Source organism: Phascolarctos cinereus, unplaced genomic scaffold (assembly GCF_003287225.1).
Source record: "Phascolarctos cinereus isolate Bilbo 61053 unplaced genomic scaffold, phaCin_HiC Scaffold_4;HRSCAF=312, whole genome shotgun sequence".
Taxonomy (NCBI): domain Eukaryota; kingdom Metazoa; phylum Chordata; class Mammalia; order Diprotodontia; family Phascolarctidae; genus Phascolarctos; species Phascolarctos cinereus.
In genome coordinates, this window is record NW_027555847.1 from 568,001,814 (window position 1) to 568,028,967 (window position 27,154).

Below are 27,154 nucleotides of genomic sequence, written 5' to 3' on the forward strand. Positions count from 1 at the left end.
GGGATGAACAGTCACTTTCAATCAGGTAAGACAAAAATTTGGTGAATGCCTTTAAGACACCAAGGATCCTCTGGCTGCAGAGATGCCTCTGGCAGCTAACTCACAAAACCAAACAGGAAGTAAGACAAACCACCTTGTTCCATGCCCTTGACACTGAGGCTCAGAACAGGCCTTCAAGGGCAAGTGAAGATGCGGAGCAAAGATATGCTGGCCTTTCAAATGAATGAGAGGACTGATATCCTTGCTTTCAACAGGTCAAGTACTAGTATCTGTTGGATCTGCATTATGAGAGTATGACATTGACTCTAACGGCCCCTAGGAGGGATTCCCCCCTCTGCCTAATAGGGAAAATTCCTGGTAAATCCTATTTCAACTCTAGTCCTCCCCTTTCTTAGCCAATTTTCTGTTTTAAATACCCAAAACACGAAGAAATAGGTCATTCACACCAGTCACCTATGTTGTTTGGCTTAAAATGTTCAGGTTTTCCCACCTTCTCTTCTTATTTGGATTTTCTAAATATTGTAAATACCATCCATCAAAGTCCAAGTCAAGGTCCCTGTGACATAACTGTCCCTGTGCTAATACTTGTCTGTGTGTACTGGGGAGGGGAGGACCTAAGAAAAAGAACAGGAGGTGGAGAGCCAAGGTAGGCTTTTGATTGTGGTGGTGCTGGTGACGATTAAGCATTTATGCTTACGACCCACTTGTATGGTTACAGCCCCCAATCTGCCAGGAGCGAAAGGTTCCTCTGGCTCTCCTGGTAACAAACATGAAGACTTTTGACAGCTGCAGCCCCAATGCCTTTTGTCCCTTAGCCTTGGTTGGCACTGTTGGAACCAAAGTATAAGTCAAACACGAAGCACAGAGGTCTCCTTGCATCGCTCTTCTTGAAACAAAAGAACACAGGGGACCTTTGTCTTTACCCGCAGTTCTGGATTAAAACGAAGTGACTCCTTCCTTAACAAGCTGGAAATGCCCAGTTTGCATAGTTCAGACAGTTTAGAGCCAGAGCTGGTGACAGAGCCCCATGTATCTAAGTCAGAGGTCAGTCACCCAGACAAGAGGCAGCTACAGCTGAAGCTACTCATCTTGTTTTTCCTTTTTAAAAATTATTTTTATTTGTTTGTTAACTATTTCCCAATTATGGGTAAGACATTTTAAATAATCATTTTTTTAAAAACTGAGTCCTAAATTCTTTCCCTCCTTCTGCCCCTCTCACTCCTTATAAGGCAAGCAATTTGATTATAATTGTACATGTGAAGTCATGCAAAACATAATTCCATATTACCAAGCTGCAAAAGAAAACACATGAAAAAACAAGAAAGAGAAAGTAGAAAGAAAGATGCAGCTGTGCTCAGACCAGAGTTCATCAGTTCTCTCTAAATGTGGACAGCATTTTTCATCTCGGGTCTTTTGCGGCTATTGTGAATTGTCTTCGATCATTGTGTTGATCAGTGACAAAGCTTTTCACAGTGGATCATCTTTACAATATTGCTATCACTGTGTACCATGTTCTCCTGCTTCTGCTCACTTTACTTTGCACGAGTCTTCTCAGGTTTTTCTGAAACCATCTGGCTCATCTTCTCTGTCTCTATCTCTCTCCCGAAAGCCTAGCCAATGGTGGGGACACAGAGAAAAGGCTAGCACTATCTGAATTCTTATTAAAATCATGAGACCTCCACTAGCTCCTAAATAAAGCCAGAATATTGCAAAAATTTTCTTAAATTCAGTAGGTGTTTCATGGTGTGTTTGTGAAAACACTGTAATATTTAATACAGAACACCATCTACCAGTCACTAGTTGTTTATTTTCCTCTCTTCAAATGCCTTTTTTCCTCTCCCCTTCATTCCTTTGCTATTATGACAAGAAATTGACACCATGGCTTCTGACAATATACCTCTGAAAGAAAAGACTTTAAGGGCTCAAATGATACTTTCTGTATTTTAAAGCAAAGCCTTTAAGTTAAAAAATCTAGGTAGATCAACTAATCAAAACTCAAAAGCAATAATGAACTTATAATAAACTACTTAACAGCACAAGCATTAGTTTCAGAGGTGGTGTGTGGCCCAGCAGTGAAAAGGGCTTGCTGGGAGCAGTTAAGTACTGGCTTTCAATGCCACCTCTAAAGCTTCCTGGTGTGACCATGGATAAGTCATTTCACCTCGAGTTTATTTCCTCATCTGTAAGATGGAGTTAATACCCACAGAAACCACCTCAAAGGGCTGATGTGCAGCTCAAGTGAAATAATGTACATTAAAACACTGTAAACTTTGAAGCATTATACAAAAGTTACTCTTACACATTAGTGCACACACGAGTGAGCACACTTTAGTTTTTATCAGTCCTTTCATTACTACTTGAACACTTCAAGTCTGTTTAAAGAGGAAAAAATGAACAGCAAGGGGCTAACTTGGCAAATTTTCCTTCAAATTTCAGTTACTGAAGTAAAATGGTAGCTTCAAATGAGAGGCTTTATTTTTAATAGAGTCCCCGAATAAGCAGTGATGTCTTTGTATCAAAGAAATATGGTTTCTCTCAATGCAAGATTAAAATAAATGGATGTTTGGTTTTGACTCTCAGAAAAGCAACTAGGGAAAAAAACACTTCGTTATCTACTGGCAAGGACTGGGTTTCACCAGACAGGTTATCACCTAGACATTGCCCTGTGTTCTCCTGCCTTTGGGTCACTGCTGCCATAATTCCCTGGAATGCCTTCTTCACTTTTAATTCCTTAAAAGCCCAGGTCCAATGAGATGTCCTACCATGGAGCCCTCTCCCTGAGGCCTTTTGGAGCATTTCTTATATAGTACTGTATATTATAGTTATGTTTGTGTTTGAACCCTGTTAGGGCAGGGGACGTGTTTCAACCCCAGAGTCTAGCATAGTCCTCTGTACATAGCAGGAATTTAATGCTCCTGAACAAATGCTGAATGTAAAAAGGCTTATTTGTTGAATATGCTAATTCTGTAAGTATTTTTTCCCACAAACTCCTATGTTCCTGAATGAATGCTAAAAGTGAAAAATCCTATTTGTCCAGGTGTTTTTTTTCCATAAACCCCCAAAATGATAGAGAATCCAGTGTTCTCAAGGTAAGCAGATAATTTCAACTATTAGTTTATTAAACTATACAAACTAGATCAAGTATTTGTGTTTGTGTATTTTTTTAAAATAATAAAGACAATTCCACAACAAAAAGTTATAGGTGAGTTGCCTATCAGTGAAGAGTTTCCAGACTGTGAAGTCCCTAACCTTATGACCAGAAGCCTAGAGAAAAATAAAAAGAACACTAAAAAATCCAGGAGTCAAGGAGTTTAAAAATTAATACCTGTGGCCTTTTTAAACATACGCTATTTCTTTGTTTGTTTTTGTATTTTAAGGCAACTGGGGTTAAGTGACTTGCCCAGGGTCACACAGCTAGTAAATGTCAAGTGTTTGGTCTGAGGCCAGATTTGAACTCAGGTACTCCTGACCTTCAGGGCTGGTGCTCTATCCACTGCGCCACCTAGCTGCCCCTAACATACGCTATTTCTTAAAAATGTAATGTAAATATCCCACTGGTGCTCCCTTCTCTGGGTATTCAATAGTCTAATCACACTATTTTTTCCTACCTTATACCTGGAAAAGGTCAGGAAGTAAGCCCCTATTAAGGCACTATACTAAACACTTAATCCTCACAACAACCCTGGGAAGTAGGTGCTATTATTATCCCATTTTACAACTGAGGAAACTGAGGCACAGAGAGATTAAATGATTTGCCCCAAATCACAACAGCTAGTAAGATGTCTGAGGCTGGATCTGAACTCAGGCAGGTTTATTTCCTATTGACATGTTTCTCTTCTTTTATGGACCCATTCAGAAACCACTTCTTTTCCATGAAGCTTCCTTTGATCCCACCATTTAGAAATGAAACATCCCTCTGTTTTGCTCTCTACACACACACACACACACACACACACACACCCTCCTCCTAGTCCCCAGATACTATGATAAACACATGCTTTAAAAATGCTTGAATTGGGCTGAAGATTTCTTGGAATATAAAGTGGAACAGAGTGGTACAAAATCATCTTAGAGCAGAGCTCTGATTTCTGTCATTTCTGTCAGGATTCCTAGTGAATAATCTTCTACCTCCCAGGCAAGCAATATTTCTTTTCTTTTCTTTTTCAAGGGCCTTTGGGGTTAAGTGACGTGCCCAGGCTCACACAGCTAGTAAGTGTTAAGTGTTTGGTTTGAGGCTGGATTTGAACTCCGGTCTTCCTGACTTCAGGGCCAGTACTCTATCCACTGCACCACCTAGCTGCCCCACAAGCAATATTTCTTAAAAAGTTGCTTGGGGCATGGTAATACTAAGTGACTTGGTGGCCTAGTTAGCACATGTTAGAGGCAGGGATTTGAACCCAGATCTCTTTGACTTTCTCTCTACTACATAAAAAACTATCTGTCGCTAAAATATGCTGTAATTCTTCTGCTTCAAAAACACATCTACTTGTATCCAGGCCCTTGTATGGAATAAATTAGGATGCACGGGCAAAGAAACGAGGCAAATGATGGCCCTTTACCCATCATGGATGGTAAATAATTGTTGAACTGGATAAGTCAAAGAAGAAAACAGGTTATGAAAAAACTGGTATGTAGGGATTAAGAAAAAAAAAAAGGCAAATAAGCCAAGTCACCTGCTTCCTGATTGCTAAAGGAGGCACTGGTTCCTGGTCCTTAGGCCACGGAGACACCATATTTTCCTTGCCATGAACATCACAACAAGGAAGAGAAGACTAGATACCAAGTATTTGCATTGAGGAGCCAGCAGGAGGCAAAGAATCATTCAAGAGAGGTACTGCTGATGTAATAATCTGCAAAATTTTGGCTACTGCTTTGATTTTAAAAAAATTTAAAGATTTAAATAGCTCCTTCTTTGTAAAACCCTGGTTTTTATGATACATTTTAGAAAATAATGTTAATTTCTATACCATAAAAGGCAGTGGGGTAGAGTGGACAGAAGTGGTCTTTGGAGTCAACTCCTACATAAGAAAGTACCGATGATGTGATCCTGGACAAGCCTTTTGATGTTTCAATGATCTAGGCAACTTCTAAGACTATCTAAGTTATAGAATGGTTGCTGACCTTTATACAAAGGGAGCTTTCTATCTTGATGACATTACAGACTGGAGCAAAAATGGCATGTACATATATGTGTTACACACACACACACACACACACACACACACACATGGCTATTTCAAGGCTAGCATAGGGATTGAAGCATATATACATCACATTCTAAATACAATGTCAAATAAAGCTTAAAAATTGAAATAATAAAATGTCAAGTACATTGCAAGTCATGAAAATAATTAAATATTATTTATTTTATTATTACATATGATTGTATAATATATTAAAATCATTAAATAAAAGATTATGAGAGGCAATTTCTAAATAACCCTGGATCCTAAGTTCTATATACTCACTATCTATGTGACCTTGGGAAAGTCACTTCCTCCCTAAGCTTCAGTTTCCTCCTCTGGAAAATGAAGGAATTGGATAAGAATCCAAAGCTCCTTCCAGCTTTATTTCCTTTGAGTCTATGCTGATTCTTTGGCCCAGTGCTAAAATTCAGTTTCTATTTTAGAACTGTATCCAAATAAAAAACCAGTCTCAGCAAAGTGCCCACCATATGGGCTTACACACAACTGAGTACATACATGAGTACTTCATGAAGGCTGTGATGATTCATACTGTTCTGCTCTCAAAACACAGATTCTAAAGCCCTTTGAAATGTAAGAGATTTTGAAGAACACTTTGATGAGCACATAACCTGGGTATATTCATATAGAGCACAGTACAGTCTATACATCTTGATGAGAGTAATTCCTTTGGGAGATTGGGAAATTTGGTTGTCACCACTGTGATCCCTCCCCAAAACATTAATCAGATCATCACTGGAGACTTCTCTGCCTATGAAGAGTATTTCCAACCAGGAACGCTCAGACTCTGCATCCTAAGAAAAGCTGTTAGGATGTCACGGCCTAATCAAAACACTGCACCTCCAACAAACCTTTATTAAGTTGTCTATACCAGTGATGTCAAATTCAAACAGAACTGGATCTCTATGGGCCACATACAATCTGGTGCCAGCAGGGAGGGAATCAATAATGAAACCATGAAAACATACATCAAGCTTGTCCTTAAGTAAAAGTTGTAAACGGATGAGATGCATATACAAGTGTAACACAAATAAGAATGAGAAAGGCATAAAAGATTGAAGAGGGAAGAATACCTTCCACCAGGGGATGGAAGGGAAAGTGTGTGGACAGACATCAGGGAAGACATCACAGAAGAGGAAGCCCCTGAGGCTAGATGCAGAGCAAGGAAAAGATTTCCATAGGTAGAAATATGGAGAGAGTCAGAGATCTGGAAAAAGTGTAGGTGGATCTATCAACTACATAGAAAAGAACTGGCTGCAGAGAGGTAGTGTGAAATAAACTGGAAGGGTGTTTCAGAGAAGACTTGAGTATCAGAGAAAGGAATTTATATTGTTTTCCTTTACGTAACAGGGAACCAGTGGAAGCTTCTAATCAGTGGTCATAACACACATATTAAACTTTAGTAACTGTGGTTTATTTATTTTTTTTTGGCTAAGCAAGGGGGTTAAGTGACTTGCCTAGGGTCACACAGCTAGTTAAGTGTTATGTGTCTGAGGCCGGATTTGAACTCAGGCCCAGTGCTCTATCCACTGAGCCACCCAGCTGCCCCCTTAAGTAGCTGTGTTAAGGATGGATTTGAAAGGAGAGAGACCAGAAGACAGAACAGGCAACATAAATTTAAGTCATTTCTATTTATGTATATATAGCTCTAACTACATCTATAGATAGAAAAGAAAACCACAAATAAGAAGTTTCCATTAACCTCTCTGTGCCTCAGTTTCGTCATCTCTAAAATGAGGGGATTGGATTTGATGGCCTCTAAACTGCCATTCAGTTCTAAATTGGTGATCCTATATCTCTCTGTGTAATCACTAACTCATTTTAAACTAAGGTGACATTTTGGCATCCAGAGCCAAATAATCGCAACCACCTTTACAGGCAAGTAAAGACAGGTAACTTGCACCTGCAAAGACATAAGCAAAACTCCTGAAAAGAGACATTGGCTGCCACAGTACCTCCGGATAACATCAGTTTGCTTGCAAAAGAATGGCCAAAGGTAAAGTAACTTGCACAAGGAAAAAATAGAAATTTTTAAAAAACATCTACACCAAACAAAAGACTGAGCTGGAGACAGACAGGCGACATAGAAGCCCATCCGATGTGGTGGTATTTGGCTTTGACAGTGGGGGAGTGGGGAAGAGAAAGATGAAAAAAATTCCCATCCAGAAACTGAGTTAAATACTTGTACCAGTGCAGCAATCTGCCTCTTGAAATGCAGTAACTTGCTTCTCTGAAAGACCCACTTCTCAATAAACTGTACAGGCAATAACAAGATTTTCATTCAAAACTGCAGCAATGAGATTGCAGCACGGATCATATGGCATTTAATACTTCTTACCTTATCACTCCTAAACTGCTCTCATCGACGGAACTATTATTTTACTTTGTCAGAAAAACTCCTTCGAATGGAAAGTTAAAAACATCCCAAAGTCAGCAGCAACCTTCATAATCAACCTAGATACTTTTAAGTACCACGCATGCCCACCAGAGAGTGCTATATCGACAGATTCTCCTAATGTCTCATTGTTTGTTGCCCAGATGAAACTCCTCAACCCCAACAAAGAAAGAAAAGTGCTGATACAAATTCCAAGAACAGAATACGATTAGAAGGAACATATTTCCATTCAGGTAGCAACAGGGCCACTATCCACGGCACTGCAGAGTTTTACTCCCTGTATCCACTCCCCCCAACCGCCTCTCTCTCAGCCCCTCTTTTGTCCCCAGTCTTGAATGTTCCAGCAAAGCTCTATTCCTCCTCACGACCTAAAAATGCTCCAGTTACTTGGATCCATTACCTGAAAGAGTGCCGTGAGGCAGGTAGTTGGTATACGCCTGGCTCCTCTTTTATGAGTTAAGTCAAAGTGAGGGGTGGGAAGGTGCAATGACTCGTAGAAGGCTAACAAACAGGGCAACAAGTGTAACTAGTGAAGCTGAGACTAAAACCAAGGTCTGCTGTGCCCCTTCTGCAACACCCCAATGCTCTTCTATTACTACGACCACTCAGCCACATGTGACCATCATGATGCCTTTCTACTCCACTCCCAAATTACTGCCTTTTCTACCTGGCCCTTCATGCTCTGCTCCATCCAACTTCACCTCTCTCTCTTCCCTGATATCAACCAAGGACTCTTTGCTTTCTTGGAGAGTTCTCTATCATTTTCATCCTACTATCTTTTATCATCATTCTCTTTCCACTGAACTCCCTTCTCCCCTTCAAAAACTAACTTGGGAAAAAAAACCCTCCTGAATAAGCCTTTTCTAAAGAGCAGCAAGGGTGTGGACTCACCTCTCATCCCAAGCCATTGCTATTTCCCCATACATTCTGCAATCACTCATTCTATCATAGGACTCCTGAGACTGTGAATTGTCTCAAAGGAAGGGACACTCCACCTTCTGGGACAACAATTTTAGAGCTAACTATGGATTCCAGATTCACCTAAATTTTACTTTTTTATTTGAAAGCTCTTCTAAGAAGAATTAAAGTAACAAAAACAAAAGCAACCTGAAACACACTCCTAACAGCTCTTTCAAATAATATTGGGAAATGAATTTTCTTTTTACTCCATACTTCATGAAACTGTTTTAGCCCCGTTTTCTTCCTTCCTTCCTTTCTTGTGACATTCAGGGTACTTTTTAATGGATGAAGAAAAGAAGCCTCACTCTTTCTTGGTATTTGGAAGCTATGGCACATAAATGTAATAGAACATTTCTGAGTCATAATGAAAATGATGCATAAAAAAAAATCAGAGGAACAAGTGAAGATATGAAGGAAGAGAGAAAAGGACAAAAACATGACAGCAATGATGTGAATGAATAAAGTCAACATGGAGAGGCAACAAAACTGGTAAAATACATTAGTCTACAGTAAATATCCTGTCAAAGTTAAAGATCACAACCCTCCTTTTTGTTAATAATAACCAAATTCTTTTCCTGTAAGAAATTTGTGGTGCCAAAATAAAACCTAGCAACACATTTATAAGACAACTAAAGGGTAACGCGGTAAAAAAAAAAAAGCTTAACTTCCTGCTCAAAGCCAAAAGGCTTCCTGGTAAAGGACACTATGATACAATGTCTCCTATCAATGTAGAGTTAAGCATGCTTCAATACCTGACTACAAAGTCTCCTTTCAACCTGATTCTCCTTGTGTTTAAGTTAAGCAATTAACATCCATAAATTCTTAAGCAAGGAATTCAGGCAAATCAGAAAGGAGATATTGCAGATTAGTGTGCAATTACTTTTAGCATATCACACATCAGCAAGAACAGAACTGGAAGGTGTTGGACCTAAGGGAAGAAACGTGGTCACAGCCTGAAAACACTCCTGTGGAAAACAGGATGAATCGTCAGGCAAATACACGGCTCTTTAGAATGTAGGAGAGAAGGGAATCGAGGGTTTGGAAAAGGGGGAATAGTCATAGGGTCACCCTCCAATATTGCCCAAAGCTTCCCTTACAGAGAAGGAGAGGTATTTATGGAGAACGTTCGCCTCGGCTCCTCATAAATGTTTAAGATACTATCCTTTGGCGGCTGAGGAAAACAGATGGACAGATAGATAGAACGTTCTTACCAGTGTGTGTAAGCATGTGTCGCTGGAGGGAACTGGCCCATGGAAACACTCGGGGACAGTAGGGGCAGCTGATCTTTTGTAGGCACGTAGAGTATGAATTCCGCTTCCCCCTCAGATCTTTTCATCAGGACCATCCTGCTCATCATCACTAGGCCCGTTCTGGTCAGCAGGCATGGCTTCCTCTTTGACGTCATCTTCAGCCGACTGTAGGAATGGACTAAACTTGTTGGTATCGGTGGTGGCCAGCATCTTCTCGATGCTGGCAAACTCTCCACTGGACTCCAAATCCACACTGCCACTGTTGGTCTTGGGCCGGTTCTTGGTCCCTTTCTTTCGACCCCTCTTCTTTGACAGACCAGCTGAGCCCTGCTCCACGGAAGAGGCAGCACCGGGGCTGCCGGCCTGGAGAGATGGGTCACTGGGCTCTTTGGGGCTTCCTGTGGTGGCAACGCCCGCAGCCTTCTGCTTGGTGCCACCCAGCTTGTCAGACACGATGGGGTTGGTGGTGGTCTTGGGGGTGAGGTCTGACACCTCGGTTTTCAACAAGGCAGGGGCTGATGACACGGATGAGATTATCTGGGCAATGGAAGCCAGAGGTGGCAGCTCCTTTGTCACAGGGGGCTTTGGCAAGAGTGGGGGTGGCTTGGGCCGAAGAGGGCGCAGCAGGGCTGAATTGCTCAGGAGGGCTGGGGAGATGATGGGAACAGCAAGGTGGAGGGGGGCCTGAAGAGGCTGGGCAGGATGTGGAAGATTGGTGGTGGCAGTGGCAGTCACTGCTGTCGTCACAGCTGGCTTCTCCAAACTCCCATTGGCTCCTAAAGTCACGGGCAGGGTGGGGCAAGGTGGTGGACAGGCATAGAGCTGGTCACTAGAGCTGGGTCCCGGCTCTTGCTTTTTGGCTTCGCCTGGCACTGTTGTATCCTTATCCCGCCGAAGGCTCTTGGGGATGGATAGATCGATGGGTTCCATGGAACAGTCATAAGGAGAGGAACCAAGGAAAGAAGAATTCTCTTGCTTCACTTGGACCAAGGCCAAGCCCTTTCCTTTCTGTGAGAAGTCCAGAGGCTCATTGAAGTCCATCGAGAAGTTGCTTGCAGGTTCCAGCTTGATGGAGATGTGGGGAGGCAGGGGCTGAGTAGCCCCTCGAAGGAATCCATTCTGGGGCTCCAGGAAGGCAGTGAGGGGCTTTCGATCCCCATAGGCAACACAGCCACCATCCTCGAGTAGCACTGAGGTCTCTGAGGCCTGGGCTTCCCGAGGACCCCCACCACAGTCCACAGCAAGGACATAGCTCTCGATCTCTCGCTCCTGCACATGAAGGTGCTGTTTGAGGATATGGTGAACACAATTTCGCTTGGTGGAGAAGGCAGTGCCACATTCCTTGCACTCAAAGGGCTTCCGCCCCTTCTGGCAGCCTGAGGCCCCTCCGCTGTGGGTTCTCATATGGATACGCAGGGCCCGGTAGTGCTTCAGGTCCTCACCACAGAGGCGGCACACGGTGTCCGGAGAGCAGAAGGCATCGACCATCTCAGCGGCATTGCTGGAAACATACTCGATGTTTTTCTCGATATCCTTCCGGGTGGCTTTGAGGTGTTTTTTCCTCAGGTGCCGTTCACAATTGGCCTTCACAGTGAAGGGATAATGACAGATCTTGCAGATGTAAGGCCTCTCGCCGCTGTGCGTACGCAGGTGCCGGATGAGGGCGGCTTTATCAGCAGCGATGTAGTCGCAGATGTTACACTGATAAGGGGAGATGCCCAGGTGGGAGCGGACATGAGCACGTAAGACACCCGAGAAGGCAAACACTTGGTCGCAAAAGCGGCAGGGGTAAAGGACCTTGCGCATGGCCTGTGTCTTCTTGCTGGCTGCTCCAGCAATGATGGCCTTGAGCTCCCCCTCAGTCACTTCTTGCTTGATTTTGGCCTCCATGTTCAAGGGTAGCAGGGCCTCGATGATGCTGTCCTGCTCTAGCTGAGTCTTCATCTCTGGCTGACCTGATGCCTCTCCCCGAGGCTGTAGGAAGAGCTGCGAGGACGGATTCAGCTTGGCCCCGGACTTGGACTGCAGCAGGTGGGAGTTGGAGGCTGCTTCCACAGAGTTTTTGATCAGTCTCAATGGTGGAGGGGGAAGGCTAGGGCTGATACAGCCTGGTGAGGCCTGCTGGGCACTGATCAGCGGCGGGGGGGTAGAGGTGGCAACGACTGTCCGAGGAGTGACCAGGGGCTTTGGCTTCAGCGGGGGCATGTGTTTGAAAATAGACTGCATGGGGGCAGCAGGAGCCTTAGAGAGTGGTGGAAGACTAATCTGGGGAGGAACTGAGGACGCCATCTTCAGGATCTGCTGGATGTCTGCCAGCTCAATGGCAGACTCACTGGAAATGGGTTTGACGACAATACTACTGTCGGGCTGGATGATGAATCCCTTCTGGAAGGGTTGCAGGGATAGATGCTTCATGTTTTCCTTTGTAGGAGGGAGGACCGTTAGAGAACCCCCCAGGGACGCTGCCCCCAGAGGGGACAAAGCAAGCAAGCCAGTGCTACCAGGCTCCTGAGGTAGGCCGCTCTTCAGGGTTTCGAGCTGTATTGCTTGGTTGTCATCTAGCACGGGTTCCTCCTGGGGGGTAGGCTGGAGGTCTTTGGTGGGCTGTAGGCCCAGGGCTGCCATGAAGGCTTTCTGGTCAGGGCTCTCGTCAGTCAAGGCATCTGACTGTAATTTGTGCTTTTCGCTCCCCTGATCCCCTACCATATGGGTTTTTGTGTGTAGTCTGAGTGCAGAAAGCATGGGGAAGGCCTTATTGCAGGTCTCACAAATAAAACGATGAAATTCACTGATGCATCTTCGCAAATTTGTTTCACACCAGACCTGCAAGAAGCACCGGAAAAAAAAAGTCATAGTTGGGAGGACAAAACTAAAGAGAATCAAAACCCAAGTAGGCCCGAAGGGGAAGAGGGAAAGATGAGTTTTAGCTCCAATCTAGATGGATTTTTAAAGGATGCACATTTTTAGCCTTTAGGATGCTTCTTCATCCTTGGCCACCACGACAAATACTGCATGTGTAGTCAGAGAACTTGGGCTAAGATCCTGGTTGGTGATTCGTACTACTTGGGACTGTGGCCAACTCCTGGGTTTCAACTTCCTCATCTATTAAATGACGGGACTGAACTCAGTGATCTTTAAGATCCCTTTTTAGTTCTGAATTCATGATTCTACTAATAAGGAGAGACCTTTTGTATTCTTAATCCCTGCACTGAACTTCTTGATATAGTTAGTACTGGGCTGAGACAGGATATATGATCAGCCAACTGGCAAAGCTTGGTAAAATGACTTAATTCTTTGTGCCTCAATTTGTTCACCTGGAGGATGAACAGGTTGGAACAGGCGATCCCTAAGGCATCTGAGAGTTCTCTGACTGACCCTTTAGTGTTTCTCCAAATAAATTTCATCATTGTTATTTTAGTTAGTTCTATAAGTTAGCTGTTTGGTAGTGTGACTGATACAGCTCTAAGCCCATTTAAAATTTATATAGTATTTGGCACAGCCTAGCCATGAAAATGGAACATTTCTCCAATTATTCTGGAAATCTGGTGACCTCTGGATCCCTTCTCAGAAAAAACAAATGTTTTTAAATGCATAGAATAAAACATGCAAGATTACAAAACAAACCAATTGTACTGAAATAGTTATCAAAAGAGTAAGAAACAACAGCAAAGCCACAAGTTCTCAGAACCCGGGTTAAGAACCACTGCAATAGAGGGATAAGAAGAGAGGGAGAATGGATTGCAATTGAGATGTACTGTTTTAAAACTATGAACACTTAAGAGATAGTGGGAGTTCGAGGAAAAAAACATTGTATTCAGTTTACATTATTTTAATATTATTAAGTTCTGATTTTCATAAGCCTGTAAAAATATTTACAGGGTCTCTATCTTATACCCCTCCCCTCCAAAAAAAAGTTTCCAAAGAAACGTTTAAAGTTTATTTTCTTAGAAGATTCCAAATAAACAAATGCCAAGGTTAAAATTAAAATTTTAAGTAAGTGAACCCCTATTTCTTAATTTAATTAAGACAGAATACCTGAGAAATGCGAGGGAATTTCCTACAAGAGAAGTCAGTGAATCCTAAATCATGGAAGCCAGCAGGAATTGAAGGATTGTTCTGAATAAAAGGCTTTCCTGTTGGGTCTCTTGGAAACTGCTTGTGGATAACTGCATTATGACGCAGCAATCCCCGATGTGTGCGGAAGGTAATGCAACAAATGTCACACCTGGAGGCAAAAGAGGAAACACATAAGGCTTTCAAGTCAACGTTTTCAAGTTACATGTAAGCTTTCATATAGCCCTGAGAATGCTACCCATGTACTGCCTTGCCCGTACTTTTGTGTTTTTTAGAATTTCACATACAAAAAAAGATATTGTAGAATATATAGTAATACCACCTCCTCATCTGGTTCATTACTACTTTATACCAACATCTTCTGTACCTTAAAACTGCAAGAATTGCAAAAAAGCACCATGGATGTGTACATCAAAGGAGAGCAGACAGTAGAAAGGCAGATGAGGATCTACATGCCCTGTCACACTTCTGACCTGTTCTCACTGTACCACAAAATGTACATGGATAATTTTATGGATTTTGGTGTTTTCCTCTTTTCACTCTCTCCATAAATGTTCATGTTGAAGAAGACATATATCAATTCAAAGATCAAAACAATCAAGTCAACACAAGGGATCTCTCACACTTAAAAAGATTTGGAATTACTCTCCAAATGACCTGGCAGCAAGTGATAACAACAAACAATAATACTAACGTATTAATTCAAATTAAAATAATGTAATCAGATTCTGTCAATGTGGCTCTTGATATCGTCTACAGAATGCCTTCACTTGACTACCTAATGAAACCCTGTCCAACCTCTAAGATCCAGTTTAAATGCCACCTCCTCCAATTAGGCTTCTTTTCCTGCTCCCTCTAATTTCTTTTTCTTTTCTTTTCTTTTTTTTGGGGGCGAGGCAATGGGGTTAAGTGACTTGCCCAGGGTCACACAGTTAAGTGTTATGTGTCTGAGGCTGGATTTGAACTCAGGTCCTCTTGATGCCAGGGCCCGTGCTCTATCCACTGCACCATCTGGCTGCCCCATGCTTCCTCTAATTTCCCATAATGCTTTTTAGGCATGTTACATTTGACCATGTACTATAATTATTTGTGTTCATCTCTCTTAATAAACTGTAAACTCCTTAAGTTTATGAATCATGCTCCTTCATCTTCATTATCATCCATAGGGCCCAACATACTGTATCACACAACAGGCACTCAATAAAAACCAATGGAATTGAATGAATTAAATTGGGAAAGATCTTGTCTTTCTAACCCTGCCCACTTGTTGGATTTTTCCTCCTCTACTTCCAGGTACAGAGAATGATTAAAAGATGAAAAGATATGCAAATGGAGCCTACTGTTTTTGCATTTTGCCAACACAAACTATATTTTCTTCTCTGGCAACATTCAAGGTAAATCTGCCATGTACAGTCTTTGCTGAAGAGAGTTGCTTATGTATTCCTTACATAGCTTATATTCACCACAGTTGCTTATATACATACATAGGTACTGAAATGCTAGTCACAAGGACTCTGCACTCTCCTGTGGAAAGAACTCAACTTTCTAAATGTTGGATATATGAAGATAAACTATGGAGCCAATATCAAAAGAATGCATCCTTTGAAAATTGCTTTTTTGCAAGAAGTGGTGATGGGTTTGCATTTATTCTGTTATTCCCCATGTGACATCTGCTTGGCAAAAGAGAAAGATGCCTTATGTGCAAAAAACTTCTTTGTATTCTACTGCTGCTTCTCAAGACAGCGCTTGCATCACTATGTAAACCTCAATGGAAATGTTTTTGCTTTTAAATTCTTTTCCCATAGAAATGGTTAACAAAACACTGGAAAAGCAGATGAACTAAAATTTTAAAAATTTACTGCTGAAAGAAATATCTATAGTCAGTGTAACTTTCTCTTATCACTATGGAACAAGACAAATTATTGTTCTCTTAAACATTAACCTGTTTTATTTCTTTCATTTGTATCTTATCCTCACTATTCTGTCAGTATTTAATTCAATTTAGAATAGGAACCCACAAGCCATTTGAGAAGTAATGTGGGGTACAGGGGAGAGATTTTGCTTAGATTGTCACTCATCATTACAATCTTTTGGCAAATATTAAATACAAATAAATCAGAATAGCTTAAATTTCTTAAAATTATTATAGCCTTATATGCAGATCACAGATGTTTTATTCCTTAAATTAATCTCCACATGACGGAAAAGGTTGAAAACAGAGAATGACAAATCCTGAAGGTGCTGTGGGAAAACAGGTGGGTGCAGCCATTCTGGAAAGTAATTTAGAACTATGCCCTCAAATCTATTAAATGTACATACACTTTGACCTAACCCTATTACTATTAGGTCATATTCCACAGGGATTAAGGAAAGAGAAGGACCCACATGTACAAAAATATTTATAATAGAGTTTGGGGACTGTCAAAGAATTGGGAAATGAGGAGATGGCTCATCAAATGGGGAAGTGGCTGAACAAGTTAGGGCTTATAAATGTAACGGAACACTATTGCGCTGCAAGAAATGAAGAAGGGGGTGGTTTTAGAGAAACTTGGGAAGACTTGAATGACCTGTGCAGAGTGAAGTGAATGGAACCAAGAAAATAATTTGTACAGTAACAACAACATTGAAAAGACAAACTTTTGAACCACTTAGGAACTCTAATCAACACAATGACCAGCCACATTTCTAGAGGGCACATGATGAAACAAAACATGGCACCCCCTTCCAAATAGAGAGCTAATGGATTCAAGAGTGAAGACTGAAGTCTGAGGCATACTTTTTTAGACAGGGCTACTGCAGGAAATGTGTGCTTTGTGGCTTTAGAGGATCCCAGTTCAAATTTCTGATAACTCAGTACCTATGTCATTTGTGGACAGTCATTTTCCACATCTGTAAATGAGGGAATTAGTCTAGGTGACCAATGAGATCCCTTCTAGCTCTACACCCTATTCCAAGCCTATCTGCTGCATGCTGGAAAGGCAGCATGGTATAATAGTATAATGCCTTGGGAGGTAGGAAAGATTCAGGTTCAAACCCCATCTCAGATACTTCTTGATCTGACTGCATGCCACGGTTCTTAGTTACCATCCTCTGTAAAACAAGGCAAATAAAACTGTAGTCGGAATTTTACAGCTTTATTGCAAGGCTCCAATGAGATAAGGCGAATGAAGCGTTCTTACACAAACCTTATACATCTTTATAAATGACACCTATTATCATTACTATTATTATCATCATCAAAAAAAAAGTGGGACCCAGATTTAAACAAGTAGGAGGCCTAACTCCCTCTATGAAACAATCAGCATTTATGTGGTTTCTTTTACCACATTTGTAAAGGGCTTGTGACCATTGTCATTTGTTATTTGAAGCAATAGTTAATATCAAGTAATTTCAAACTGACTAGAATCAGGGTATCTGTTGGGATCATAAAGATTCAGAAAGAAGCTCTGTTTGAGGAAGACTGGTAGAAAGGTTTGGTACTACACTAAAACCTGCAGGTAAAAGGACATTTCTTCAGAGAATACTTCTCTCCATGGAAGTGAGTGTTGAAAGAGCCCTAGATTTGCAACCAAAAAATCTGAATTCTAATTGCAGCAGTGTAATTTATTAGCCACATGGCCTTAGAAAGGTGACTGAATCTTGAAGTAGAATTTAAGGCTGGAAAAGACTTTAGAGCTAAAAAAAGATTAAATTTTCTAATTGAAACCCCTCATTTTAATGATTAGTTAAACTGAGTCCCAGAAGTTGTTAGACATACTTTCAAGGGGAGAAAATGGAAAAAAGGATCAGTCTGCCACCCTTTTGTTAAAAATCTGTGGATTTTTAAAAACAGGTAAGCTTACAAGAGCAGGTATCCTTTCTCTCCTGTCGGGGATATCTCAGACAAACTAAGGCTCTGCACAATCACCTTCAAGCACTTCTGTTGAACTTAAAACTGAGGGAAAAGGAGAAAATTAGATCCTTCCTAGACTGTTTGCTCCTCTACCCAAAATAAATACACCCACTTAAAACATGAGACTTACATAGTTATAAAAACTCCAGATAAATTTTGGTCAGAGGAAATGAAGAGGCAGTTTTAACAAGCAAGTTATTAACTAATCAATGGCGGTGGGGAGAGGAAGAGGTTTAATCACTAATGATTTGCAAATAATATGCAAGGTATGCAAATGAAAGCAAATCTGTGGTTTCACCCCACTGCATCTGATTGGCAAAGATGACAAATAGGAAAATGAGAATTGCTGCAGTAACTACAGGCTCATTAATACACCACCGGCAGAGCTATGAAATGGTCAAGCCATTCTGCAAAGCAATTTGGACCTATACCTGCCTACCCACCCCTCCTCCCCCATAGGGGCCAGAAAAATACATTTTTGGGAAAATTTGACAATCATCCTCAGCTCTTGGACCATACAAAAATGGAGGACCAGATTTGGACCTCAGGCCGTAGTTTGCTGACCCCTAAGAGACTGAATAAAAAGGAAAAAGACACACTGTACAAAAATATTTAGAGCCAGCTAGGCAAAAGACTAGATCAGTAGTCAAGAAGACCTCAGATCAAATCTAGCTGCAGATATTTTTACTAGCTGTGTAACCCTGAGCAAGGCAGGGGTCACTTCTGTCAGCCTCAGTTTCCTCATCTGAATAATGGGATGATGGATGATGACGAAAGCTACACAATGACTTTAGTATACTTTAAAAAAAAAGGCAAACACTACATAACGGAGAGTTTGAACTAAATTAGCTTTAGGCGAACCATTAACACCAGTGTTTTTCTGTATCCTTTACATCTTCTGGTCAAGAAGAGAGCCTGGATTCTTAAAAAGTACACATTAATAATGGCGCAAGGGCTCAGAGAGAGCCTACACCAAACTGGAAATGCTTCAAAGACAGGCCTGGTAATACAATGTATGTCTGCTGAGAGGCTGGGAGTCATAAAAAAATCACAAATGGTATATAGTATAGACTAAGGTGTAAAAGGGATTCCAAGTAGTGGAGGAAGTATGCCCAGTCTAGTCAATTTAAGCATATACTATATGCCAGGCACATAAGTGCTGAGGACAAAGAAGGGCAAAAGACAGACCCTGCTCTCAAGCTTACAGCCATTAATGGAAGAGAACATGTAAACAAGAATGTACAAACAAGATACAGACAGGATAAATCAGAGATAATCGATAGAGGGAATGAGCTAGCATTAAGAAGTATTTGCATTAAAGAGGCTGGGAAAGGAAAATGTCAAGAACTAAGCTAAATGCTTTACAAACATTATCTCATTTGATTCTCACAACCACCCTGGGAATTAGATGCTATTATTATGCCCATTTCACAGAGGAGGAAACTGAGGCAGAGAGCAAGTAAGTGACTTGCCCAGGGTCACCCAATTAGTAAGTGTCTGATGCTGGAGCTGAAGTCAGGTCTTCCTGACTCCTGGCCCAATTCACTTTTAGCTTCTTGAAGAAGGTGGGATTTCAAATGGGAAGGAAGCCAGCAAGAAACCACAGATCCTCGATGTGAATGTTATAAGGGCACATCTGGTTCCCCTTCTCAGGGAGATCAAAAACAGCAGCAGCAGTAAGAGTACCCTCATCTGACTAGTAAACTCTGGTAAAGAGGGTTATTTCAAAAATCCTAAATAAAAACTAAAAGGAATATATCTAGAAGGAGAGGAAATAAATACCAAGAGAAACAACTTTTACTAAATCTCCTTTCACACTCAATACCCGTTGACAGAACTTAAATAAAAGCAATGTATAAAACATCACCCAGAAACACTCACGAAGTCTTTATCAATTAGAAAGATACTCAACACTCCAGCAAGCCACCCCCAAGGCCTTGAGGCAGAACTGGCTGGAACCTTGTGTCTAAGCAGCTCTCCAAGGACAATGGAGGTCATTGTAAAGCTGATTCTGATGCTGAAGGATAGAGTATGCTGCAGGCTCACAGTTCTCAGAGGATTTGAAAACCTCACTTGGACTTGTCAGTCTTCATTATGACTTGAAACTGTTAACGGTACTGATGCACTGGGCCAGAACAGCTCCATCCTAACATCTCTTCTAAGAACTAAGATATTTAAAAATGCAGCAAGAATTCAGGTTTAACCGAACTCTTATAACATGCATTAAGACCTACACATCTGGGTAATTGAAGTAGCAGGAACAGGAGAGGTGAGGAGTTTACAAGAAGGTACCCAGAAAAGGGCTGCAGGACCATTTCATTTGCAATTGATTCTGGCAATATGCCACAAGGAAAAAGACGAATTTGGAGCCTGGGGAGCCTGCTTTTTTTGTTTCCTAGTAGAGGTGATCATCTTTTGAAGTGTGATGCAAAATAAGTAAAAACCAATAGTAGCAGTCATGTGCGCGTGCACATACACGCGCACACACAGAGACAGAGAGAGAGAGAAAAAGAGAGAGAGAGAGTGAGTGTTGGCCCTTTCAAGCTTTAATGTATTAAATTCCCCTCCACACTAAAAAAAAAAAATTTCAGACCAAAATATTTTATCTCACGGTAAAAAATTTAACTCAGTGAAAAACAAAAGAAGCCTAGTTCTGTGGACCCTAGTCCAAAAGATAACTTAAAGGTGATATGATTAGATATTTAAAAAAAATTTTTTTAATGGATGGCTACTAAGGCAGCCTCCTATCTCATCACTTATCTCATTCCTTTGAAACCCTATCAAATCTTTTAAACCACTAGGCAGCTAGGTGGCTCAGGGGATACAGTGCTGGCCTGAAGTCAGGAAGACTCATCTTCCTAAATTCAAATCTGGCCTCAGACACACTAGCTGTGTGATCCTGGGCAAGTCCCTTAACCCTGCTGGACTCAGTTCCTCATCTGTAAAATGAGCTAGAGAAAGAAACAGCAAACCACTTCCATCTCTTTGTCAAGAAAACTCCAAATGGGGTCACATTCATCAGACACAACTGCAAAAACAACTGAACAAAATAAAACAACTAAGGACTGCCTCTACCTGCAGGCTGTCCCCCAGTCTGTAAAAGGGTTGGTTGAATTCTAAAAGTCTGAAAGCATTTCCTCATGGAAACAATTTTACAAATGGTAACTAAGTTGCCAGATCTGCCCCAACAAAAGTCTATTAAACCACAAGAGCATAGAAATGTACTAATAATACAAGACTTCTACAGAAAATGACAGAAAAGGTCTAACTTGAAGCATGATCTCTTCCCTAAACCCTAGCCACGTAATGGGCAGGAATCAGAGATCAGCTTAAAATCACCAAAGGAATGATGGCCTGAAGGTGATGGCTCCAAAGGGAACTTAGGGTCCAGGGGACGGAGTGAAATGAGCTTCCAACTTAGTGTGACCAACTTTCAGGGGACACTTTTTTGGACTCCCATTGCCTTCTTCCTAGATTCTCAGAATTGTCCCAACTGCTTCCATTGGCTTGAAACTAGGATAAGTCAGTCAATAAACATTTATAATGCACGTACTACGGTACCAATTATGGGACCAATACTATGCAAATCAGTGAGGATGCAAAGAGACAAAAGACAGCCCCTGCCCTCAAGAAGCTCACAATCTAACGGAGGAGACAACAGGCAAAGAACTATGTACCAATTACATGAAGAATAAGTAGGAAATAATTACCCATTTCAACCACAGGGACAACCAGAGAAAATGGCCAGAGCTGAGCGATGGAGCATCTTGTTTGTTCAACAGCGAAGAAGCCAGTTTTGATGCCAAACAGAAGATTCTGCATTTGACCCCAGAGTTAGTCGTGGGTGACACCATCAGACCAGCACTTAGGAAAATCACTTTGGGGGCTGAATAGAGGATAGACTGGACTGGGAGAGACTTTAGGCAGGTAGACCCACCAGTAGTCTGGTATCTAGGGATCTGTTTCCCTGGTCCACTACAGAATAACAATCTCTCATCTTCTTACTTTCCTGTCCCTTAAGCATGGAAGGAAAGAAGGAAGGAAGGAAGGAAGGAAGGAAGGAAGGAAGGAAGGAAGGAAGGAAGGAAGGAAGGAAGGAAGGGAGACTTAGAAGGTTTTGACTGCCAGAAACATTGGCAGTAGGTTTAAAAGGCTCATTCCTACATTTTCCCCCACTTAAACTCCATAGGGAAAGACAAAGTAGTACTAAATAGGAATGATGGGACTATGCATATTTATAATCTCTCGCAAAGTACTTAAACTCCAGGAGCCTCAGTTTCTTTAGTGATAAAATGAGGGGATTAGACTAAACTGTTCTCAAGTCCCTTTCAGCTCTGACATTAGGGGACTCAAGTAAGATTTGTCCCCATTTCACAGCAAAATCTAGGTTTGGAGCATTTGGGGCTATTTCCTCACATGAGCTAGGGGTGTGCTTGGGGAGGTGGGGAAATCCTTGTTTCCAAGGATTTACCTCCCGCCGACTTTTCCTCCCCACCCCAAGCTGCCTATCAATCACATCACAGAATTCTCCTTGAGACTCAAGGGGATTTGCAGCCACAAAGTGAAAGGGGAGCTCCCTTAGTAGTGGAAAAGAAAGAGAATTCTGTGGTCTCTGAGACAACTGGCTGGGCTCGCAATTTCTATGAAATCAAGAACCATAGGAGTTGGACCAATACATAGATCTAGAGTTGGAAGGGACCTATGAGATCTTCCAGCCCCACATCCTCATTTCACAAATGAGAAAATGAAGACTCAGAGAGGTTTAAGTGACTTGGCCACGGCAGTTTAAAGGCAGGATGTAAACCTGACTCCAAAACCAGAGCTCTAAAGGCAGACAGATGTCACAGTGGATAGAAGGCTGGGCCTGAATTCAAAATGGGCCCTTGACACCAGTTGCGTCTGTCTGCCTCATCTAGTAGCTTATCTCCCAGGGTAGATAACTTTTGTAAAGCATACAAGTAGCAATTAATAAATGCTTTCCTTTCCTCCTCACAATACCATGCTGAACACAAAGTAGTCCTATTACATCTACTTTTTTTCATATGCTCATAATGATGGCACAATTTAGGTTGTAAAACTTTTCACTGACAGAGGCACCTAGGTGGTACAATGGATAGAGCACCAGCTCTGGAGTCAGGAAAACATGAATTCAAATTAATCAGTCACTTAATAGCTGTCTGGTCCTTGCCTCCAAAAACAAACATAGAAACAACAACACCACCACTATATTCAAGAGAGATCTTTTTTTCCTACCCACCAAATGAAATATATGTTCTACAATGGCATGGATTTCAGAACAATGGCCTCTTAGGTCCACAACAATCCTTTGTTTATGGTTAGAGTTTAAGAATAGCCTGTTAATCAAGGCAAATTGAAGGGCTTGCCTCTCCTGTGGGGCAACAGATACAAATGTCAGCCGGTCACTCATCTTTGTGGCACTGGCCAACAGGAGGCAGAGCGAGCATGGAACTGGCAGAAAACCTCTCACTGGGAAACAAGTCATTACTGAAACATCTGCAAGGTCTCCTAACACACACAGAGGATAAGAGTTACTAACCAACATTTGCTGACATCCTAAGTTAGCAATAAAGGCAGTTAAAGATGTTCAGTTGTAAACTTCTTATTCTACTATGCTTGACCTGCTTCTTTCAGAAAATGGTGTGCAGATGTATTGTGCTGCTGCCCTGGAAGACCAGATAGGTGGGAGACTTTGTCCATTTTCCACTTTCTCTGTTGCCTTGACTGAAAATCTCTATTACCCATGAAGAAAGAAGTGAAATCTCTGGTCTTTTCTGCATACAACAGGCCTGTGTGAAAACAGAGAGTGCTGATGTGCAGTTAGAAGCATGCTGTAGGGCACTGGGAAGGAGGGGCAGATGAAGGGACAGCAGAATGTGCCTGGGCTAGAACGGTACCCCAGTCACTGGGTGACCCCTCTGGGACTCAAATTTCTTCACTTGTATACTGAGGGGGATTAGATAAGGAAGAATTCGGTCTCATAACAAAGTAATGTTGGAGCTATCAATATAATTCCTAAAAGCCAACACTGTTGCTTTTGATAAATCACGAATCCTAAATAATTTCTGTATTATAATAGATGTTTACAGTCCTGGCACACTCATCCCAGGTTCCTCCAGTCATCTTCCCCTTCCACCACTTTTCAATATATATTTATGTAAATATAAAACATATTTATGTATATTATGAGTACAATATGTTTACACATTTTTACACATTTCAGATCATGTGGCATAATGGATAGAGAGTCAACCTTAGAGAAGGAAAAAAAAAAGACCTAGGTTCAAGTCTCATCTCTGACATTTTCTAACTATGTGACCCTAGATGAATCATTCATCTTCTCTCAGGGCTCCAGTAAACTCTCCAGGAAACAATAAACGGCAAAAGGTGCCACCCTACCACTTGTAGGAATTTTCTCAATCAGGGAGTTCCGTATGCCAGTGAGAACCACATGTCCAAGCCCTACCTCCATCCTAATTAACCTTTAGCACAGCCACCCTTTGTGAGCAATTTTTAGTGCCTATGGGAAGGGCAAGAGATATGAAACAAAAATTACAATACACAGGGCCTGTTTTCCAGCTTCAACCTCTCAACTGTGTTTGCCAAGGTGAATGTGAAAGCAATGTAAATTACAGAAATGAAAAATAAGAGCATGCAAAACCCTATTTGTATATGGCAGCTTAAATAATTTAAATCTCTAATTCACTTACCTCACTAACACAGATTTAAATGAGTATCCCATCTGGGCAGATAAAAGGTGTCACAAAAACCTAAACACTTAGAATTTGTTATTTCACTTATTTTATATAAAATATGAAACCTGATCAACTGGTTTCAGAGTTCAATATATGAAAAGTAGCAGATTTGATGTTAAGTATCCTGATGTCTCGAAACGCTTATAGCATGAGTCACAGAAGAAAAGAATGGTAGAGCTGGAGGAAGGAAAAACCTATGTTGGAATCACGCTGCTGACCTCAGTACAGCTAGGTGATGAGCTTTTTTGAGTCTCAGTTTCCTCACCTGCAAAATAGGAATCATCATAACTGTGGTACTGACCTTACAGGATTAGTGGGAAGATACAATAACAGCATGTATGGAAAAGGACTTCACAAATCCAAAACGTGACAGATAGTTGGCTATGAGGATGATAAATAACTAACAGGAGAAAAAAGGCGGGGGTAAAAACCTTTAAAAAACAACTCCAAAAAGCACAACTGTCACAGGAAGGGGCAAACAGCATGCCACAAAGCAACAGCTAAACTATTGTGAGCACAGAAGTACAGTACAGTAATTGATGCCCATGGATATGGCCCATGAAAAAGCTAAGTTATTCTTTGGTATATACTCAAGGGGGAAAACAGATTGTACCGTAAAAAGTCTTGGAGTGAGAAGCCCCAAGTTCATGTCCAGGCTGACATCTACTAGTTATGTGACTGCCAAATCACCTAAAATTTTCTGGGCCTCAACTGGCTCATCTGTAAAATGGGAATAATATAGCACATACCTTACTACACTTCACAGGGCTGAGAAGAAAGCAGGTCATAAATGATACAACTCTATACAAAAATGTGAGTTATTACTATTTATATGAAAAAAAAACTTTTGACATTTAAAATGTCAATTTTCATTTACCTAGAAAACTCACTTATTCCCAATACCTCAGTCCTTAACCACGTCACATCAACTGCATTTCTATACTGATGGTCACAATAAACATCTGATTTTAACTCAAATGTTCCTAAAACAAACAGGCAACACGCAGCCTAAAGATCCATCCATTTTTGCACAACTGTTCCCTTGTAAAAACAAAGTACTAAATAAAAGCCAGTCTTTCAAACGTGTCCAAATCAAGTAATGAAAAAGGAAGTCCTTTCAAGTTTTCCCACAGTCTCATTTCTCTAGTAACAGTGAAAGAAAGAAAATATCTACATACAGAAATAACCATTTAACATGAATCGCCATAGGGCTTGGGTCCAAAGTCAGGTGAACTGGAGTTATTACTTAGAAGCCCTAACTCCTTTGCATCATGGATATCACATCCCCTAGTGCCAAGATACTGGTCAGTGACTCATCTGTCGATGTACATGGAGAAGAGAAATAGGACAGCTGTTCCATTACCACCAGAGTCACAAGTTGGTCCCCAGCATCACCAAGTTTTAAAAAGTAGCATTCTCCAATTATTTCATTAAGAAATTAAGGGAAATTACAGGGCTGTGGTTTTTTTTTTAATTGAAGAGATTAGCATTTTTGGAGGATATTTATTTCATGCTTCATTTTTTCTTTCCCCAGTCTACAAGAAGACAAGGAGTGCTAAAGATTCTCCTCCTCTGTAGCCCCACCCAGTTTTCGCCATTCTTCTCTTTTCAGAATCTGACCCTCCCCCATTCTGCTCCCACTCTCTCCCATCCCCTCCTCCTGCTCTGAGGACAGACATCAAACAGCTGCACTAATCTCTCTCCCAGTTGCTGGTAGAGAGATACAACAGCAACAACTCCCTAGCTGCTTGCCTCCAGGGGATCCCAGGAATCCACCCCAGGCTGCACACAGATTTCTAACGCCCGGCTGAGGCTTTCAACCTCAACTCAAAGTGGCATCAAGAGTCTGACCAGTTTCACAAAGAGCTTATGTAAGCATCAGCACAGAAACTGGAGAAGTTAGAGGCCTTAACCCGTGCAGAACAAAAAAAAAACCTGGAGAAATGGTCCCTTTCTACTATAGAGAACCAGGATTTGGGGCATGTCAGACAAAAATAAAGGCCTCCCACGTACCCAGCTCCTTTTGGTCACTTCCTTCCTTATACTGCCTATCTGACCTCCAACTTTGTCCTATTGCTTGGATGAAGGTAGGGGTTGAAGAACACTTCATTATATTTTCTCTATTTTTAGGATTTTGCTATAAAGGCATGAGGCTGCGTGGGTTCCCAATACCACATTTAACTTTCTCTGTACCTAAATCAACCTGTAAATTTAGAAGAGGGGGACAGATGAATGGGACCTCTAGCTGACTGCAGGAGCTGCTTCTGGCAATCCCACCTTGGGGCTCCCTCAGTGTTCATTTTCATTGTAATTTAGGAGAATCAAGAGCTACTGTGAGGTCTTTCAACTTCATAGCTTCTTCACCTTCTCATAGAACAACTTTTCAGCCTTGAGTCCATGGCCTAAATTCACTTTTTCTCAGAGGACATGATGAAAAGAAAGGCTGCATAAGCCTGTCTCTTCCTCCTTTACCGCTTAGACCAAGGTAACATTTTTTTGCATCACAGATCAAAAATAATGTTTTTAAATGCACAAAATACTTAAGATTATAATAAAAGCCATTTATGTGGAGATACAGTCAAAAAAAAAAATTTAAGTTCATGGTC

General features: G+C 41.4%; 1 protein-coding gene across 1 annotated transcript in view; it reads right to left on the reverse strand.

The window, feature by feature from the left end:
- Positions 1–27,154, reverse strand: part of RREB1 (ras responsive element binding protein 1) — a 146,269-nt gene that overhangs the window by 13,650 nt on the left and 105,465 nt on the right. Inside the window, 3 exon segments of the mRNA XM_021009852.2 lie at positions 9,771–9,887; positions 9,890–12,632; positions 13,845–14,034. Of these exon segments, the coding sequence (XP_020865511.1) occupies positions 9,771–9,887; positions 9,890–12,632; positions 13,845–14,034 (3,050 nt within the window).